At 39.3% G+C, this 21750-nt stretch overlaps 1 protein-coding gene and 2 long non-coding RNA genes across 3 annotated transcripts in view; 2 read left to right on the top strand and 1 right to left on the bottom strand.

The window, feature by feature from the left end:
• The window catches only part of LOC121909468, a 567936-nt gene that overhangs the window by 369927 nt on the left and 176259 nt on the right, over positions 1 to 21750 (bottom strand). The gene's annotated exons all lie outside the window — the stretch shown is intronic.
• On the top strand, positions 1252 to 11974 carry LOC121909467. The gene is made up of 3 exons (XR_006099451.1): positions 1252 to 1759; positions 10770 to 10931; positions 11534 to 11974. It is a non-coding gene; the product is annotated as an uncharacterized LOC121909467 (long non-coding RNA).
• Positions 17829 to 21554, top strand: LOC121909445 (E3 ubiquitin-protein ligase TRIM21-like). The gene is made up of 2 exons (XM_042430006.1): positions 17829 to 17935; positions 18197 to 21554. The coding sequence occupies exon 2, from the start codon at positions 18206 to 18208 to the stop codon at positions 19850 to 19852; it is 1647 nt and encodes a 548-aa protein (XP_042285940.1). The 5' UTR covers positions 17829 to 17935; positions 18197 to 18205; the 3' UTR covers positions 19853 to 21554.

Genomic DNA, 21750 nt, shown 5'->3' with positions numbered 1-21750 from the left:
GGAGGTGCAACAAACTGGACATGTATGGCTGCTATCACTGCGATAACAGTGGTCATAAGTTAATCCAGACGATAATATGCATTTGTCAATTAAGCTTCAACATATGTGTTTGGGTGTGTTATATATTGACAGCCGCATGGCTCAGTGGTTTAGCACAAAGCACTGCAAGTTTTGCTTTGAATGTCATGTCTGGTATCAAAACCCACATAGATTTTTTTTTAAGAAAATAGAACAAAATATGGCTACGAATTTTTCTGATCCCACAGTTTCACTAGACTGCATAAACTATCAATGCCTAAATTATTATTATTTCATGCACAAATATTTTGGAAAGTGCTCTTCCTCCGCAGGCAAACTGGCATCATTGTTACAGCCAAGCAGAAGTGAGCTTTATGACATGATGAAGCACAACAATGTAGTTAATAGGAGATACTGTCCTTTAAACAACAATGCTCAGTAAAGAATGTTCTCACAGCATCAAAATAAATCTCACTGAACTTAATATTGTGTCAAACTTTTCCAATTAACATTATGAAACGTGACAGACTGCACAGTGAACTCAGCAGCCACACATTTCTCTGTTCTCTATTTCTCTGGTTAGCGTTTTCAGGTTAGGCTAACCCATTGTTGCTAACTTTGGAGTTAAACCTTCACTTTTCCAGCACTTAATAAATAATAACAATCACAACAACAACGACAACAGCAGCAGCAGCCAGGGAAGGATGCCATCAGGACTGTGAAGGATCGCGAAGGTTCAGCCCGGAACCCAGGGTTTCCTGCGAGATGAGAAAGCACAAAAAAACTCCAGGGAAGAAGCAAAGTTAGTGACATGCATTGATGTTACATGAATGCATACAGATGGAGAGGAGGAGGAGGAGAGAGGAGCTCAGTGCATCATGGGAAGTACCCCAGCAGTCTAGGCCTATAGCAGCATAACTAAGGGCTGATCCAAGGTGAGCCTGGTCGGTCCTAACTATAAGCTTTATCAAAAAGGAAAGTTTTAAGCCTACTCTTAAACATAGAGAGGGTGTCTGTACCCCGGATTGAATCTGGAAGATGGTTCCAGAGGAGAGGAGCCTGATAGCTGAAGGCTCTGCCTCCCATTCTACTTTTAAAGACTGTAGGAACCACCAGTAAGCCTGCATTCTGGGAGCGCAGTGTTCTAGTGGGATAATACGGTACTATGAGCTCTTCAAGATATGATGGTGCCTGACCATTAAGGGCTTTGTAAGTTAGGAGAAGGATTTTAAATTCTATTCTAGATTTTACATGCTGAAAAGTCTCCAGTTGCCAGGCATTTCAATGCTTAAAATCATAACATTAATGAGCTTTGCTGTCACAGCAGTTCTTCAGGTTTCCCATAGCAGAAGAAGTCTAGGAAAAAAAGTTAATACAGAGAAAGCATTTTTGGATTCATTATCTTGGCACTTTATTGCCTCCTGGGATGAATGAAGATCTTTCATTAACATTTTTTGCGTTTTTTGTGATTGATTATGTCCAGGGAGATTTGTTTGGATGTTGCAAGCTCATGGAACATTAGTTATTGATGACTATTGTTGTTTAGAATATGGTACTTCCGGCTACTTTATGCTTCTTAATGTCAAATAGGTCACGCTAGCTTGGTTGCAACAGTGTTGCCAGTTGGCACGCTGAGAAAGGGTGTCTGCCCAAAACATGCATGAATAAATCATGTCATTGATGTGCTCTCCTGGTCATGATCATTGACCTTTGCTTCTGAGGACTCAACATCCATCTACACGTAAGTCAATTGACTGTGCTGATTTATTAATATTATGTTCATAAAAAAATGTCGAAAGTAATGACATTTTACATGTTTGTGAAAGGTAATGGAAACACATGTAAAATACATTTTTAGAAGTGTGATAGTATCTGTGATAGACTAGCAATCTGTCAAGGGTGTACCCTGACTCTCGTCCCGTGAGTAGTGTGATAGGCTCCAAGCCCCCATGACCCTATACAGGAATAACATGTAAAGGTTATGGATGATGGCGTGACACTCAAGAGTTGTGCATGTTAGATTTTGAGAGGGATGTTCTCAGAACCTCAAATCTAACTGAAAGAAGCCCTGAGGGAAAGGAAAGAAAACATCAGCTGGACCCTGTTCGAGTAGAGTGTACACGTCCAAATCCAAAAACTGTATACCTTGTCCAGTGGCCTCACTTCTGTAAACATACAGTTCCTCAAATTTTTTTACTAATTGAGTACTAATTTTTAACATCTGTGTATGTATAGAATGTTAGTTTCTTTCATGTTGTTGGTGTATACTCATTCACACCTCACATCGATTGTATTAATTTTTCTATGCGTTAAGATAGCAGCCGGACGCTAAGCAATCATTCCAACAGGCACATTTTGAACAGGCACTGCACTAGTCTGACTGAAAACTAGACTGTCACCTCTGCTGACTGTGAATACATACACTTGAGCTTACATCATGAGAAGGGTAGTCATAACAGCTGCCTACAGCTTTTCTTTTGAGATTTCATCTCGCCTTGTCTGTTTTGATATTATTGCAATTAAAGATTGATTATTGTCTTATGGGACATGCGTACAAAAGAAACTCCAACATTTCCCTGACTTCAGTTGTAAATAAAATGTTCTAGGTTAGTCTAGGTTAAATCAAAGCAGAAATAATAGTAGTTTTAAGAAGAAAAAAAATGTATCAGATTACTTCATAAAACTGATGTAAATCAGGAGCCTGAACTATTTCCACTCCATGTTGAATTACTGCGGTAAACATGGGGTCATACAGCATTCAGCCTGTGGGTAAACACACTACACATCACCCCAGCAGGCATTCACTACCTCCAAACCTCCCTCTGCCTTCTCCATAGTAAACATTCTGCACTAAGCAGAGTCCTGTTCATGCTAATTAGACTGTAGCATTCAGTATGCAATCCAAATGTCAACATGGTAACTGTCAGTAGGGCAGCTTTAATTCTTAGTGGGTTTAGCACTAAATTACCGCATGCTGTATTTGTACTTAGTGTGTTTTGACTTTATATTTTACATGTTTTTGACTGCATTTTTAGCTCTTAGTGTGTTCAGGGTGCTGCTTGTTTCTCATTTAGCCACGTGCAGTATGCGATCACACTTGCCAAACTATTATGAAAAGAAATTGCTTCAATTTTTTATCTCATATTGACTGTGTGTACATAAACCTCCTGTACAAGATGAATTGGCTTAAAATTAGTGGTGGTGTTTGGGTGAAGCAGCATCCGGGTGATCACAGCAGACCTGACTTAAATGAATCTGGCAGCTGATGGTGGACATGGTCTCTTCCTCAGTTTGGATGTAGTCTGTAGAAATTGTGCTACAGAGATTAGATGTTTGAAAAGTTCTCTGAGTCATCTAAGAAGCTCTTTTAAAACTCCTTTGTGCTCTTGACCATAACTGTGTAGATGTTTTCAGCTTCTCCCTTAACAGTAATCTAATGTAGGTGGAGAATAGAAGAACATTAGCTTATATTTTATCTGACTCTCTTGCCTTTCCAATGATGGTAATAACTAACCACCCCCCTCCTCAGATACAGTCAGGTCATATTCAGCGTGTTGTAGAAAATCATCTGAGTTCTGTCAGTCTCTGGTAACTCTGCTTGAGTCATGGTTTACTGACCCCATTCAATCACATGCTATAAATGGGAAACCCATCGTCATTGCTATCTTGCTACTGTGTGCTCTTTCTCTCTCTCTTATTACAGTCTCATACACAGATTATTTGGGTTGCAGGCTGAAAAACAAATAGCCTTTAATTGTTGTAGCTTAAACGATAGGTTCACAATTTTTTCAAGTCTGTCTCAAGTTGATCCGAAGCTCATGAGGCTTCAGCAGTCTGAGTTAGTCATATCAACTGGATATCTGCCATATTTACCGTCTTTTTAGCATCATATGTTTCCTCGTTGAGCTGTGGTGGAGGTATAGTAACAAAAAGAGGGACTTTGGCACTAAAGACTATAATGTTGAATGAGGAGAAATGATTACAGCAAGAATGTGTCAATGTTCATTTGTTACAATAAGTTTTCATGAATAAACTATCTTACGAAGGAGGTCCCCACACCGGAGTCTCCCAAATCATAGACAACTGCTCTGACTATTGAGCTAAAACTTAACACATGGTTGATGCGAATCCTCTCGTTGAGACCTGCTGATAGACATAACAGCGGAGCAGAGGAGAGAGACTGACAGGAGCGTAACCGACCTGCGTGCTGGTATTTGACTTTTTTTTTTCTTCTTCCCGAAAACAAATAATTTTAGAAATATTTGAACAAAACAAATATTCGTTTAAAAAAACAAAACACTATTTGTGCTTTTTCGAATAACGTATTTGGATTCCGGCACACCCCTAGCAGGAATACCATCTTTTGGCATATTTCCTGGCAATACGGGTCAGCACTCAACAAAGCCTTTGGGACAAATTTGAGTGCAGCATGTGAATATAATGGGTCAGATTTTTTTTGAGTGGCAGTGCATTTCGCAAAAAAATGCCAGATTGCAAGCACCCCCTCCTCTTTCGCTCAGTGTACAGCCCCTGCATCGCACAGAGGAACAGAAGCCTACTGTCTGCTAGCTAGCTGGTTTTAATGTAAATTGAGACAAAAACGATGGCAAAACAAAGCTGTTGCAAAAAGACTTTGTGAGGAGCAGGAGGAAGACAATTCAGCTCAAGTTTAGCGATTATTCTCCACCCAGACACCTATTCTTGCACCAGTTTCTACTCAACAAGTGCCAAGTACTAACGACACCTGCATGACTGCTAATTCAGCCCTTTCCCCATCAACAGGAGCATGTGATTTAGCACTTGATTCTCCAACAACGACATCCAAGAACTGACTGAATGGTCGGATTATAACAAAATAATTTCAGTGTTCAATGTTATGAGCGGCTTGCAGGCCACAACAAAAGAGGGAGAGCCAAAGCTCAGCAATAACACACTGAAATGTATTAAAGTAAATAACAATAAACAACTGCGATGGGGTGCGGAGGTCAGTATCAGTGATGTTTGAAAGTGTATGAATATGTTGTCTAATGCGAGGTGCGTGTTGTCGATGCAAAACAAAACCAAAAGGGAAACACAAAAACAACCACTGCTTGGTAAAGGGGGAAGGGATCAGAGAGCTGGCATCAGAGCAGGTGGGCTTGAATTCATTCTGGGGCACTGGCCAGGTGTTCCCAGTTAGTACTCGAGTGGCATGTCAGCTCCACCCATCCAAGGACCTGCAACACACAGACATAAACCACAGGACCAAAGGCAACTGGCTCTAGGGCCGTCACATCAACACTGATATATATATATATATATATATATATGTATATATGTCATATATATGTCAGCTGTGTATGTGTGAATACGTGGCTGCCATGCCTGGCTATGCCGTGCTGTTAAAGAGAAACTGGTATTTTTCAACCTGCACCCTATTTTCCCATCTTTTTGTGTCTAGGTGGCTAATGGGGAATTTTTTTTTGAAATTGGTCCAGTATTGAATGAGAGTGCTTCAGCTGACAGCCACTAAACGAATGGATCATGAACAGATCATACAGAGAAATTAAACATTTTTCTATACATTTTCGCTTTATCCGGTCTGTTTGTTATTACTACTATTACCACTGTTAGGATAAGTCTCATTCTGAAATCTCGCGAAAGCTAAATATTCAGAATATTTAGCTGATTTTGACAACTCAACTCTGGCAAGATTTCGGAACAAGACTTCTCGTAAAGTGACACTTGGTAAGACACAATAACAAACAGACCAGGGGGATATTTCATCAAACAGATAAAGGAATAGCCTGGTTTATTTTGATAAGTCTTGCTAATTTAAGTGAGAGTTCCAATGACAATGACCTTCTGCTGTATTTAAATTTAGACTTAAGTCCTTCTCCAGTTTCTTAATCTCCAGCTGCAACTTATTTTTAACTTTCCAAGACGCTCTTGATGAGAAAATGTATCAAAGAGTAGCCGATTATGTAGTTAGTAATGGTAAGTTGGTTCTCCTAAATTAGCCCCCACCATAATTTTAAACATCTGATATTATCTAGTAGGGGTGTGCCTGAATACAAATACATTATTCGGCAAAGCACAAATAGTGGGGTTTTTTAATGAATATTTTTTTCATACAAATATTTTTAAAGATATTTGTTAGTTAGATGTCTGTCTGCAAAGAGGTGAAGGGTAAAGTTATAGCTCAGTAGTCAGCACAGTCGTCTATGAACTGGGAGACTGAGTTTGGGGACCTCCTTCATAAGGTAGTTTATTCATAAACACTTATTGTAACACTTTAATTTTCTAAAATTAAAAGCGTAATAAAAGCAAAAACAGGATTTTTAAGCCTCTTTCCACTTTTATTCAAATACAAATACAAATAATGTTGCTGCCTCAACTAATACAGATACAAATACAAATACTGAACTCTCTGCACAGAGTTATCTTATCTAGCTCACTGATAATATAGCCACAGTCAGTGATCTGAATATTTATTTATTACCAAGATAAAACATAAGTAGAGGCAAGTGCTGCTTTCACTTTCCCCACCCAGATTTATCCTGCCAGTCCAGGGAATTGAACCAGGGAACTGGTCACAAGCTCGCTTCTCTAACCATTAAGGCACCACTGCCCACACCAGTATGTAAGTATAAATTACAAATTTATTCTGTCAGCAATCTTTTGCCACGCCATCTCCATCACCTTGTTAATTGCAGCAGTATTGCCCTTTTTGGTGAAGACTCCTTTATATTCTTTGTATAGTTTCATCAGCAGGTTTGTTCTGCTGCTGAGAACACTACCCTAGTTTTCCCTTCTTTTTGCAATATATAATAATCTTTTCAGCAGTCAATTGTTCTAGGCTGCTTATGTACTCTGTGCACATGCACAATGCAAGATTATTCAAGCCTAGTTAGAGTTAACATTGAATAGACATGGCTGAATTGTGTCAGTTGAAAAGCTTGAGCCTTAAAGTTGCAATAAATGACTTCAGCCCTGCTAGATGTCAGCAAACAACTATTTGCTATGTAAAGATATAGTGGAGTAATGGCAATCTGTGCAGAGAATTAACTCCCTCTGTGTTTGTTGTCATTGCAGCTGAAATATCATGTTGTCTAGTAAGGTGACAAAGGCCATTAAATACCAGAGACATAGTATTTTTCTGCAGTCCAACTGCATTTAATAAAATGTATCAATATAGGCCTCCCAAGCTCTGTAAGCAAGGAAGAAGCACATTGATCAACTCACACAAACATTTTATACTTTCAGCTTTCGCCCAACACAACCGTTAACCATCATGTTGTACTTCTCGTCTTGTACAACTTCCAGTTCTTGCATTTAGTTCCCCCTTTTCCAACAATCACCACTTAGAATCGGGGTCAACTTGTATCATGCATTTCAGATAACCTTTTCTGCTTCTTCTTTCTTAACAAACTAGACATTAATTTGGTGTACAAACAAGGTGCGAGACATCTTACTTAAAAACAGAACAATGTAATTACAAAATATAAAGGTCGAATAGATGGGGATAAGAGTACATCATGTTCTTTGATGACAAAAACTGATCAATTGAATGCACTTCTATACTAGATTGATAATCATTAAAACATTATTATCATATACAGTGTTTTCTCCAATAGTACACTTCTAATTATCATTTCCTTCATATTGTAATCCGAGCTTCTCTTTTCTTTGTTCTGGTAGCCGCTCTAGCCATGTGTGCATGTTACTGCATGTGAGTCCCTCTGTGTCCTCCACGTCCCTTTCCAACATGGCTGCCGCATCACAAACTTTCTCAAATTACAGCTTAACAGTACACTAAAATGTTTCTGAAAACCTTTGCGGTGAGAAATAGACAATGCAGTAACAGAATCTTGATCCATATTTGATCAGCACTGCCTAGTTTGACAGTTCGATCTGAGTTTCGTGAGCTGTTGGTTCAGGGATGACTTTTTCCCCCAACTTTATTGAGTAAACGATGCACTTAAACGAGACACTTATAATAACAATCTGAGCCTGTCACTGGTAAAAACAAGCACTTTTAGTGGGCATACATTGATGGGGCACGATTGCCCCAAAGCATTACTTTGCAGCCCGTTTAACAGCTGCCGGCTGAAGCGCTGTCGCTCAATACTGGACCAATTTCAAAAATGGTTGTCCCCATTAGTCACTTAGACACAAAAAGATGGGAAAATAGGGTCCAAATTGAAAAATATGTAGGTTTGTATGTAGGTTTTGTTACTACTATAAAATTGCATCTGATGTATAAGGCTTGTAAACTGTGGTGCATTCAGGCAAGTATGGTTGTAATGGCCTATTTTGGTTAACATATGTGTTTCAGAACCTATTAAGTATGATTAGTCTTGGACAGGCTAGGCCCACCTGATTTTCTCTGCCCGCCCACACTGTGATTTCTGCCTGGCTTACAAGGAGCTGTCTCTATGTCTAGACAGGCCCCATTCATTTGGCAGTATGCGCTCAAATTAGCTTTGTTTCACAGTTGTGTATATATATACATATATATATAAAATATGGCCATCTTCAGTTCTAACTGACTGGTGGGGAGTCCCATGTGTTTAACTTCTGAGAGAACTACTGATTAGAAATGAAGAAGCCCCTTGGATGAGAAGCGAAATGTCCTCAGGTATCTTCAACCCATTCCAGTTGCCCTTGATTCAGCCCTCCTTGGATATCCATGACCTGGATGACTGACAATCTTCAGATGTAAAGGAGAATTAGGCTTCTTGTGCATTTTTTCCCACAGTGTCTGTAAATGGCTGTTAATATTTAAAACCATGCCTGTTACTGACTGATCAGAACTTGAGTAATTCACGGTCATTATCATTTATTTATTGACACCTTCACTGTAAGGTTTATCAAGACATGCCACAATGATGGTTAATGTATTGTTTTACAAGTAACATGAATGCACTCTTATTTAATAAAAATACACAAGGTTATTTTAAAGGGATGTTTTAATCCAATGTATTCTCTAGTTTATGTATTGGTTTTAAATTAAATGATTTATAAAATCGATGCCAAAAATATAAATGCTAAATAAAACATGTGAATCACTTGACTCAAATCATGTGAATCTAATGAATCAACTCAACTTCTACTCAACTCTATCTTAATTTTCATCTTCACTATGATCCTAAGTGTGAGGCTGAGGCATAGCCTACATTTTCCTCATATGACACAGGCTTATTATTTTGACAGCATTGCCTGTTCTAGTGAGTGTCTGTAATGCATCTTAGAGATGGCTCTGTTGTAAAAAGTGCAATGTAAATAAAGATCATTCATTTATACATTGAGCCCATAAACGTCTGTGTGGCATACATGGAAAATGCAGCGCTTTCAGTGGACTTTTTAATACTTACTGCACAATCGTCAAGTTGCTGCCACCGGTGTTTTCTGAATTAGCCTGTCTAATGAGGATGTCCCCTGTCTATGCAATCAATGTCATTCTTAATGTTGTGTAATGTCTTGTCATCAATTATTTTGCTAATATTTGTCAAACACTGAAGATGACTTTCCACTCTCTGCTCAGCAGGACACAACCTCTCATTCGAGGACACACACATATTGATATATAGCATTTGGGGGCAGGACTGATACAGACAGATAGGCATGTTTCTCTATCATCATGCTTGCATTGTTTTGAAGCAGAGGTCATAAATATACATGCATAGTGAATCACAACCTGTTTCATTAGAATCAAAAATTAATATGATAAAGTAGCCGGCTGGACTTAAATGAGTCGTTGGCTGTTTGGCCAGCAGTGGGCGCTTGTGGAAAGCTCTGCAAAATAGCTGTTCAAGTGTGTTACTTTTAGTGATGCTATCTCCTCATTGCAGTACACATACAGACATAACACACACTGCACATATACTGCATGTAGGATCATGGCAGAGAGGCATTGTGTAACAAAGGAAGAGTAAGTATATAACCTTAGGGCATGGAGAGGGAGAAAGAGAGAGAGGAAGATGTCAATTTAAAGGGAATTCGACGTGACATGGTGGTGTGGTAGAATGGGGAGATACATGAACAACGTCCACGATGGACTTATTTAGAATGTGCAGTGAATACCCAGAGGACTGAACAACTATACTGCCAGACAGCAATGCTATCACTAAAACACATACTTTCCTTAGAATGAATTATATTGATCAGCAGCTACTTAGGGAATTATATATATGTATGTATGTATGTATATAAATTCCAACAGATTTTACATAATGCAGAATTTGGCTCTGACAATCAGTAAAATACACATACATACAGGACCTGAATAAACTTGTAGCAGTAACTTCATTTTTTATTCCTGTTGGCACTTTGTTTTGTTATTTATGAATCTGATAAATAAAATAATATGATTACAATATTTCACATACAAACACACATGACCTGTATGAATATACAGCAATAGCTTTATTTTTTTGTGTTGATACTTTTGCTATTATTGAATCTGTACTTGATAATTAAAATAATTAAAATGATTCTTCCTTCCTAGTAATTTGTTTTATTTAGACTACTGTTTTATGTGTTGCATTGTATAGCTTGTTAGTGTAAGAAAAAAGGAAATATGCTAATTTTCTAAGGTTTTGGGTGGCTCTTAAAATAACCTTTTTTGATAGTACTGATGGTGGTGGGAGATGGAGAGGCATTAGATGACAGAATGCTGCCATGCAGCTTCACCTGCTGGAGAGGAGAAGTTGATGGTGTACCTTTGTCTAACTTCCTGTGCTTCCCTAAAGGCATTGTTGCTGTTGCAGGATGGGCTGCATGGCAAGCTGTGGCTCTGATGGCAGGGGGCACACCTTCACCACTGCATCCACCACCTTTGGTGAGACATCAAACACTCTGTAGTAGAGTCTTGACTGGGCAGCAAGGATTCCAAATGTTCACTCCACCATCCTCCTGGAACAGGAAAGATGGTAATTGAACACACGCTTCTCCTGTCAAGGTGCCTGTCAACACATGCTTCTCACCGGAGAAGGTGCCTCTTTGTGGTGTTTTTACTAACATTTGAGTTAGAAGGCTATAATATTTCTGTAATAGCAAAAAGGTACTAACTGCCTTTACAAACACTAATGATATTGCTGCGCAATTTGGCTCCGCTCCAGTGTGGAAGGGATTTGCTGTCATCTACTGGTACAAAACTGATGGATGGATCTCTATAGTGTGGAAACTGGCAGGATATGATTGGAGAAGATTTGATTTAGATATGCTTAGACTTCCGTCAATATCAAACCAAGGCCACTTTCTGCACATACTGCTTTCTGCACATTCTGCAACCTCTTTCTAAGATTAAAAGGCACTTTCACAATAGCTTAAAAATGTTATTGCTATTGGACATCGTTTATATAGTAGATAATATAATAGTATTAGATAATAGTACTTTGTCTTAAATATTTAAAATTGTGTTAAAAAATGTTTTCAACAACGGATGGTGTTTTTATTAACATTTGAATTAGCAGGCTATAATATTTCTGTAATAGCAAAAAAGTACTAAACAGTGTGTTTGTTGTTTCTACAGAGAGAAGAGTAAAAGATGCCTGCACAGAACATGCAGTCAGTGTGTGCAAAAAAATTGCCAGTGCCTTCTTGTACTCTTGGAAAAGGAAGGGGGACCTGGCCTTTTCTCAAGCTGAACTCAAAGCACCAGCTCATAACAGAGAAGCCTAGTTGGTGGGGACCGTGACAGTAGATGATCCAAAGACTGATCGAGCAGGAGAGAGCCATAAGTCAGGTGCTGAAAGCTGGCAAGAAAACAAGGCACTTGGTGCCCAGCTTGCAGGACATGGATGTGCTGGAGGCAGTTAACAAGGTGTTGAACCCACTTCAGGAGTTCACAGATGCCTTTTCTGGTGAACGCTATGTTAGCATCTCATACCTCAAGCCAGTACTCCATCTCTTCAATGAAACCATTCTTGTTGGCATATCTATTTATTTTTAAATTCTGTTTTCACTACATTGCAGTTTGCACAATAAACATTGTTTACATTCGGCAACAGTTTCATGCATACTGATTCCTTCGTATATTGCATCATTTTGTTGGACCGTGCAAACCCTAGAATAATCAAAACATTCATTATATACATGATGAAATTAAAATGTTTTTTTACATTCTAGGTACTCCCGACAGTAGAATAAGCCACTACAAACCTACATAAAGGCCCAGTCATATAAAACAAACAAACAAATGAACAAAAAAAACGTGATATACCTTGAATCAGCCAGAATCTTAAAAAAATACTGTGATACAAATCTTTGGTCATTCTGCCCAGCAATACTGAGAAGTTTGATGTGCACATTAGTACTTTCAACAGTTTAGTATTTAGTATTTTCAACAGTCTACAGTCTATAGTCTCAGATGGCTATAAAGAGAATCACCAGAGTAAAGGAAAGGTTGTGAGTATAGGATGCTAACTGTTATGGATGACAGAGCCAGTAAGAATCACTTAATCTTTATTCAGTGTAGTGGGCATTAATACCATAATCAGAATAAAAGTTCATTTTTTATGTGATCATGTGTCAGCTGGTTAAAGAACATAGAATGAAAGTGTAAAGATGAGCAAAACATTTGGTGAAGGCACAGCCATATAAACTTCTCTAAAATCTATTATTTCCACTGTGGATGTAGCATACAGAGAAGACAGTGGGGCCATGTTTGTAGTTCTGTCTCTGAACAGCTGGGAAGTTTGTGCAAATACTTTATTCAAATGTTTTTCCCTGGGCAAATATGTTCTCATCCAGAGGAGACACCTGTGCAATCAGATGCAAACTACTGCTGGATGACATGAGGAAAATAACAAAACAAAACAAAAAAAACGTTTGTATGTCTCCTATGAGGTTTGTGCTGAGACGCCTGTGTGACTGAGCCACAGGGTGTGTAGATGGGGCTAGAGCAGACCATTTTAGAACATATAGTATATTAAGGTGTTCATTTAGACATATAGGATGTATAGGATATAGTACAGCTGTGAAATGCATACTGTATACATAAAGCTTTGGAGAATAGCTAAAAGGGCATGTTGATGATAGTAACGACATATTTTGACATTGCTGGAATGTCCAGAGATGACATCCAGGTAACATCCAAGTAACCTCATTTTAGAATTATTTTTGAACCATTAACTGACAAATGTCTTGGATGGATATTCAGACAATGATGATACGGTTTTATTTTCTTTGCAAAGAAAAAGTCATTCAACATGCGAGCGGTTAATGAAGAAAGACCTTGTCGGCCGGCAGAAGTCTATATTTTGTTCTTCACCAGCAACAGAGAATTTCCACTACAATTTTGGTGTCAGAAGTGGGATCCCTCGAGTGATCGTCTGGGGCAAAACACGGACAGTGACAAGGCCATACTGGAAGAAAAAAAACTTTCCAGCCTCCAACCTCAAATACTTTTTGAGGGAGGACTGTCTGTGGAAGCCCCGGATCGTCACCGCTGGGATTCCACGAGCGTAGTCTAATTCAGTGAAATTCATCTGGTGAGCATCGAAATATTGACATTTTAAATTCTCTTTCTTTAATCTGGCTTTTCCAAGTTGGGAACTAAAGCTAAATATTGTCATTTTCATTTTATCCGCAATTGTTGACAACCTGAGTTGGACTCAGATTGGGGTCAGTATCTATATACGTTGCCTTTTGGACTTATTTGGAATAAGGTGCTTTATACCAGGGGCCGTTTTGTGTTGATGTTGACTCAGTGCTTTTCGTTGCTTGCAGCATAAGACGAAGCAGCCCTTACAAAGACGTCTGTATTATAAGTTGTCATGCGACCTCCACATTTGGTATGGGGAGTAAAAGTTCTGTTGAGGCACGGCCTCCAGAGAGCACAGTTGTGGATATCATGAGAAGGAAATATGGGGATAAAAGCTTGAAATATTTAAATGTCTGGACAGCTGAGTTTTGGATTCCCAATAGAGAAATCCCCCAGTTTAAAAAACATCACTGGTAGAAGCAAAACTAAAAGAAAAGGAACAAGAAATGAGAAAAACCTTCTGAAAAAATTTTTTGAAATTTTAGAAGGTCAAAAAGAATGCTTACAAATGTGGAAAGAGGAAGCAGAAGCACGAAACAGGAAAATAATGCAAATACAACTACCCTTTTCATGCAAAAAAGTAGAAAACAATGAAAAACAGAATTTAGATGCACTAAGAACACCAGACTCGCAGAACTCTTCTTCTTTGTTTCAGTTGGCGGCTTTGAAGCTGGATCCAGACCTCGATGGCCACCCACCAACTCAGTCTCCAGCTCCACCACCATGCAACCCTGCCATGTCCAATGAAAGAGGACAAACAGACTCCACCATGCCACAAGGAAAGACAAGCCTGGGAGCAGCTCATCCTGATGTGTTTGTTCCACCACAAAATCCGACAATCGACATCTCTTCTCCAATTGCACATAGACTGCGCCACCCCAAAAAAGATGCAGACTTTACCATGCCCATGGTTGAAGTATCTGGACCAGAAGGTGCAACGCTGGTTTTTGCGTCCATGGACTTCTGCTGATGTCACAGCGGCCTCTCAACATCTGCCTAACCCCACAGCATCAGGTAAAATATTTACTGAAAAATTTTTGACATTTTGCCAAGTGTTTAAACCAACCACAAATGAGGTAAGAAGACTTCTGATTACCAAAATGAAAGCCACAGACTGGCAGAAAATAGCTAGTAAGTTCCCAAATTCTGACATCCGTTGCAAAAACATTCACTAGGAAGATGAGTCTAATACCCAATACAGAGATGCTGTCCGTCACCTCTGTGATGCATTCACCCAAGCTTTCCCTATAATAGTTAACATGGAGAAAGTCACCGCCTGCAGACAAAGGATGGTGAAAACCCTGACGAATATCTCACTCGCCTGACATTCAACACCTACAGTGGCCTTAAACTGCCTGATGACTCCACTGACACTTCAGATGTGTGGGAAATTCATCTTTGTAATAGTTTCCTAGGTGGACTAAAACCAGATGTTGCATCAGCTGTTAAAATTTCCTGCATCGGTTGGCGTGATGCATACCTGTCTGAACCTCGCCGACATGCCATGCACGCCCATGACCAACTACTCTCCAAGATGAAGAAAAGAGAAGAATTCCAAATGATGTCTGCTACAACTGTGGCAGAGTTGGACATTGGAGATGTGATTGTCCCACACTAACACCATCAAATCCAGCAAACACATCAGACTGATGACGGTTGGGGGTTGTCAGAGAGGAATGGACTCCTGCTGACAAGCCAAACCAACTTTTGAGGTGGGAAGAAGGTACTGCACCACACCCACACACACATGCTGAGCAGATTAATACACCATCTATTGAGGGCTCAGACAATAGATATGCAATTGCTCTAACTTTTGCACAGTACACATCTGATCATTTCAAAACATTTCCTCAACATACATTGATCATTACAGAACAAAATGTGGTATGCTTAGTTGACTCAGGGGCCACACATTCTGTCATAAGACTCTGTTGGTTCATCAGATCAAACAGTTAGAGAAAACATTACTGTCCCACTCAAATGTACATACAAGTCAAACAGCTACACACATGCATTTTTTCTCTCTAATGTCTGCCTCATTAACTTGATGGGCAGAGACTTGATGTGCAAATTAGGTATTTGTCTGATCTCAACCCTAGAAGGTATCAAAGTTTGCAGGCTATCTGATCTGGAACCAAATTTTTCACACTCCTTTGTTCACCACATCCCAGACTTGCAGTATGCATATCAATGGAAATTGCAACCAGTGACTGCGTCTTCTGACCTTGTAACAAAGGCTAGAAAATTAGGTTCAACAGCTGCAACAGATTTCAGCAGGAGATTTGCATTGCATCTCTCATGTGTCTCCACGAGCCATATGAGGAACACTGGTTGAGAGAAGAATTCGATAGACTCACACTGACACCCATTTATTGGACACAACATAAATGCGCTATATCAGTCTCTCTCACACCAGCTAAATGTGATGTGTACACCATGGACGGTTCAATCTCACACATCACACTTGCAAAACACACATCAGATAGTTGGAGAGATTTGGGCCCATTTATGAAATCATGTCAGCGCGCAGCTGATTGGCAAAAAAACGTCTGATCAATCTATTTTTTTTTTCACCAACACTGCAGTGCTATATTAAGAGTTTAACATCTGTTGTGCACACTCAAAGAACAATCCAGCTGGTATCAAAAAGCACTTCTGAACCTTTTTCTTTTTCTTTTCTATCTGAAGAACAAGCTACAGCTATTACAGCCCTACAGGAGGTCACTAAGACACTGTGGGCTGTCAGTAAGTATGATGTTAACCTCATCAAAGACTGTGAAATGCAATGTTTTAAACCCTGCCACTCTCCTTCCTACATCAGATGATGGACAAGAACATAACTGTGTTGCTGCCCTACAACAGGTTTGCTCCCCAAAGCAGGTGGGGGGAGGCGTTCCTCAGGTATAAATGTTTAGCTCTCCCCATGCTCGGGGTCTGTCTTCATTAACCGCTCGCATGTTGAATGACCTTTTCTTTGCAAAGAAAATAAAACCTTGTCGGCCGGCAGAAGTCTATATTTCGTTCTTCACCAGCAGCAGAGAATTTCCACTACAGTTGCCATGTTTTCTGAGTTGTTATAAAGATACTGTAAATAAGACTTAAACTTGTTTTTACAGAAGATAAGGAAAAAGGGGAAGCTATACCACAGAGCAAGATGTGTAACTGCAACATGATATGACATATATTCAAAAAAATAATACATCTTTTCATGAGACTGGTTTCTTTTGGTTTATTGTTTACTTCTGATCAGACTACATTTAATATGTGCGGATGCAAACAGCCATTACACTGGAAAATGGAGCCATAGTCAAACATATAGTAACATAAAAATAAATGACAAATCAGACCATATTCCAGAGGTGCAAAGTCCCATGGGCTGATGATGAAGGTTGTTCACAGGTAAAGATGGAAAAAACTAGAGATGCATAAATATAATTATCAGTTTTAGTATGTAGAAGTTACAAAAAATCATCATTTTTCTACCTCAAAAAAGGACAAATGTTGATATTCTTAGTTCATAGTGATATTGTTCCCTTGCAGTCAATTTGATGTCTGTTAAATAAAATCTAATAGTTTTTTAAATTCTTTTCTTTGTCTCCCTGCTCCTCTGATTGGATGAGTGCAGAGGCAAGTAGAACAACAGATGTCCAGATTTTGATGGCAATATTGAAACAAGAGAGCAAATTTCCATTAGTTCACTTACTTGTGGAAATGATTTTCAGTCTCGTATAACTTGGCCTTTCAGGTACTTTCCATCCTCTCTTTTATGGACTGAAATTCCTCTGCCCTCTGTCACGTACACAAAGAAATTACTTTCTCTTTCAGTCTCACACCTAGATTTCATTAAATACATTTAAAACCAACACATTTTCTTCATGAGCATTGAATAACAATCAGCCAGGTTATAAAGAAGAAGGTTATGTGTCTTTTTGCTGTCTTGAGTGAGAAGGTATTTGATATGTTTTCTTTTTAGATGTCATTATGTGATTCTTCTGTTGATTGTATGGAGAGTTTTGGCAAAGTGGAACACCGTTTTGGTTTATGTGTCACCTATCAAAACTTTTGTTTCTAACAATACATTTGAATTTCTGAAAAAACTGTTATTCTATACACTGCATTCCAGTCAGTGTAGCGTCCTGCCTTACAGTGTAATGCACCACACAGAACTAACACAAAGCAGGAAGACGGAACAAAACAAGTTACAGGGAGGCGGAGTATCACTTTAGAGGCAGTTGGATTCTCAGCAAAACATTTCCTTGTTTGTGAGTCAAAGTACCTCAGAGCTGCTACAGACTGTTCTCAGTCTCTCTCAGTTTCTGTCTAAGGATTAATAAAACTTCAACAGGATCATCAGGCTTTTCTCCTTCAACCTTTCTTCAGCTTCTACAGGTACAGTTACTGTACATTAATGTGGTTTAAATAACCACCTTAACATATAAATGCACTGACTAATATATGAATATATATATATATATATATATATATATATATATATATATATATACATATAATACATTTCCATGAGGTGTATCATAAAAATCTAATTATTTTATCTAGTATACCAGTAATCCAATTGACATATATTTGTGGTATATATAGCATTGTGTACTGTGTTGGTGGTTTGACTTTCACTTTCATTTTTGTTCTTAGTGTGTCACCATGTCAGCCACGAGCTGTGTGTTGTCTGAAGAGCAGTTCCTGTGTAGCATCTGTCTGGATGTGTTCACTAATCCTGTGACTATACCATGTGGACACAACTTCTGTAAAAACTGCATCACTCAGCACTGGAAAATTAACAGTGTTAAGTGCCAGTGTCCCATGTGCAAAAAGAATTTTAAAACACGACCTGAGCTGTCTGTCAACACTTTTATATCTGAGATGGCTGCTGAGTTCAGACAGTCAGTTGGAAAGAGAGGCAGCACGGACTCTGAGATACAAGTTGCCAAACCAGGAGAAGTCTCCTGTGATGTCTGCACCGGAACTAAACTGAAGGCGCTAAAGTCCTGCTTGACGTGTTTGGCTTCCTACTGTGAGATTCACCTGGATCCTCATCTGTCAGCGGACACCCTGAAAAAACATCAGCTGATTGATCCTGTGGAGAACATGGAGGGCAGGGTGTGTACAAAGCACAAAAAACCTCTGGAGCTGTTCTGCAAGACTGATCAGACATATGTGTGCTCACACTGCACTGTTTTAGACCATGCGACACATAACATTGTTTCTCTGAAAGACGAATATGAAGCAAAAAAGGTCGAGCTGGAGCAGGCAGAGGCTGAAATCCAGCGCATGATCCAGGAGAGGCAACTGAAGATCAAGCAGATGAAATGCTTTAAAATGCACAGTAAGGAAGATGCAGAGAGAGAGATAGCACATGGAATTCGGATTTTCACAATTCTGATGCAGAATGCGGAGAGAGACCTGAACAAACTCATTGAGATGATTGAAGGCAGGCAGAAAACAACTGAGGAACACGCCGATGGCTTCATTAAAGAACTGGAAGAGGAAATCTCTGCATTGATAAAGAGAAGTACTGAGATGCAGCAGCTCTCACACACTCAAGACCACCTTCACCTCCTCCAGAGCTTCACATCCCTAAATACAGCTCTACTCAACAAGACCTGGACGGAGCCCAGCATCTGTCCACCATCATATGAGGGGAGTGTGGTGAGAGCTGTGACTCAGCTGGAGGAGACACTCAGCACAGAGAAGAGGCAGCTGCTGCATGAGGCCAAGCTGAAGAGGGTCCAGCATTACGCAGTGGATGTGATTCTTGAACCTGACACAGCTAATCCCTGGCTCATGCTGTCTGATGATGGGAAACAAGTGTGGTGTGGCAACATGAGGAGGGACCTGCCAGACAACTCAGAGAGATTTTCTCTTTATGTCAGTGTCCTAGCACAGCAGAGTTTCGCTTCGGGAAGATTTTACTATGAGGTTCAGGTTACAGGGAAGACTGACTGGACTCTGGGAGTGGTCAAATGGTCAGTCGACAGGAAGGGAATATTCCCGCTGAGCCCAGTGTATGGCTACTGGGCTGTGGGTTTGAGGAATGGGAATGAGTACTTAACTCTCACCAGCCCTGTTGTCCGTCTGAGTCTGGACTCGAGGCCTCAGAAGGTTGGGGTGTTTGTGAGTTATGAGGAGGGTCTGGTCTCCTTTTATGACGTAGATGCTGCAGTTCATCTCTACTCCTTCACTGACTGCTCCTTCACTCACGAACTCTGTCCGTTCTTCAGTCCTGGTCTTCATCATGGTGGCATGAACTCTGCCCCTCTGATCATTTCTCCTGTCAATCACACTGATTAGATTGGATCATTCATTTTGCCATTTTAGAGATGCAATTCAAAGAATTAAGGTGACATAAACTGAGATGTAACTATTAAAGGCAGCCCATCTCCAAAACAAACAAGCAACAGAATCTTGATACACTTTCAGTTTGTCAAATTTTTATGGCTAAGGTGTAAACAATACTTAGTCATTCACAGACACAGACTACATAAAAATACATCCTCTGGAGTCATGTTGCTGTCCACATGTTGAGTGTAAAGGCTAATATTCACTTTATGGCTGGTTTGGTTCATTATTCAGCCATTGGGGAAGAGTTAGTCTCTATTTTTTGGGAGAGCTGAGATTTATTTCTTATTTCAGTCTTCACCTTGTCTCTGTACCAGTTTTATTTTCCTCATCACAATCAACTAGTAGTTAGAAGAACTGATATGTCAGCTTTGAGAAACAATGATCTCTAGAGGCTCAATTTTTTTCTTCTATAGCGGCTCCCCTCCTCATTTATTCTGATTCTTAAAATAAAGCAGAACTCCAGTAAAATGTGTCATATTCGACTACAATACAAGTTCAGTATTTGTGTTCAGTTGTATGTAAAACCACTTCGCCTATGTGCACAACCAGAGATTACCGTAAGAGGAAGTCTTCCTCTCTCCTGTGCATCGGTGAGCAGAAGAATTTTACTGACAATTGACTGATAGGGATTAACTTGTGTTTTGATAGGACAGTGCACTGTGCAGCTGTTAAGCTGTCCAACACATCTAGTTGTAAAACTTGGGCCTCATGTAAATGGTTTAGTTTTGAAGGGCACTCAGACATGTGAGCTTAAAGTAATATATATATATATTTTAAATCAGGGTTAGGTTGATAAAATTTGCTGGGTTGCATCTGTTTCATTATTCAGCAACAGTGGTGGTACATATTATATTCATGGTTACGTCCTGCAATTAAATGAATGGTGCTTGACTGGGTGTGCTTGCTGAGGAATCGGGACACGTCTTGTCAGGCAACAGGAGGAGGACCAGTGACTGGTCCCTCCCAGTCACTGGAAAATACCTGGAAACTAGATATTAGTCAGGGAGCCTCAGGCAGAGAGGAGCAATTCTGAGTGGCTAGAACAATAGGAAATTGAATTTGAAAAAAAGTCCACTTCTTGAGAAACTTGATAACTATGTGACAATGATTATTCTTTTAACATATCAAGCCATCACCATCTTACATTTTTTGTGCAACTTTTAATTATTAATTGCAAAACAAGTAGTATCAATTTGATACTGTTATTATTTTGAGATATTATGGGGAGGGTGTTGGAGTTGCAGTTTTCTATGTCCAAAGAGATTATTAATAACACTGAGGAGGGCGTGTCACCCCACCCAGTCATTTTCATACATTCCCTCAACCCAAACACCAGCAGTAATTTGACACGTCAACTCCAGAAAAGCAACAATTTTATCACATTGGCTTCCAGGACAAGCATATCCTGGTTACTTGACCATGACGTCTACTTGTGTCTATATGATCTGTTCGGTGTATTTGAAAGGCATTTCACTGATGCAACTCAAATGTTGTGATGTGATGATATGTGTGTATGTGTATGTGTATTTGTATGTGTTGCACTTTGAACTTCAGATTCTATTCAGTGGTACTATTTTTGAAAGTTCCTTGTTAACAACTTTTTGTATGTTTGTACTCTTTATTATGTTAACATATAATATAAAAAATAATGCTTACTGGCAAAATTTTTATTACTAATTGCTACAATAAATGAGTGTCAACAGAATAATTCTGTTTTTTTTTTTTAATCAATTAAACATTGTCATTGCATCATCAAAATCATTGTCAAACAACGATAAAAAAGCAAAACCCTTCTGAACTATGATTTCTATTTTCTAACTGTAAACTTTAAATTAAGATTGGGAAAC

The sequence above is a fragment of the Thunnus maccoyii genome, chromosome 12 (genome assembly GCF_910596095.1).
Source record: "Thunnus maccoyii chromosome 12, fThuMac1.1, whole genome shotgun sequence".
Lineage (NCBI taxonomy): Eukaryota > Metazoa > Chordata > Actinopteri > Scombriformes > Scombridae > Thunnus > Thunnus maccoyii.
Note: the sequence above shows the minus strand (reverse complement) of the source record. Positions and strands in the feature narration are given on the sequence as shown.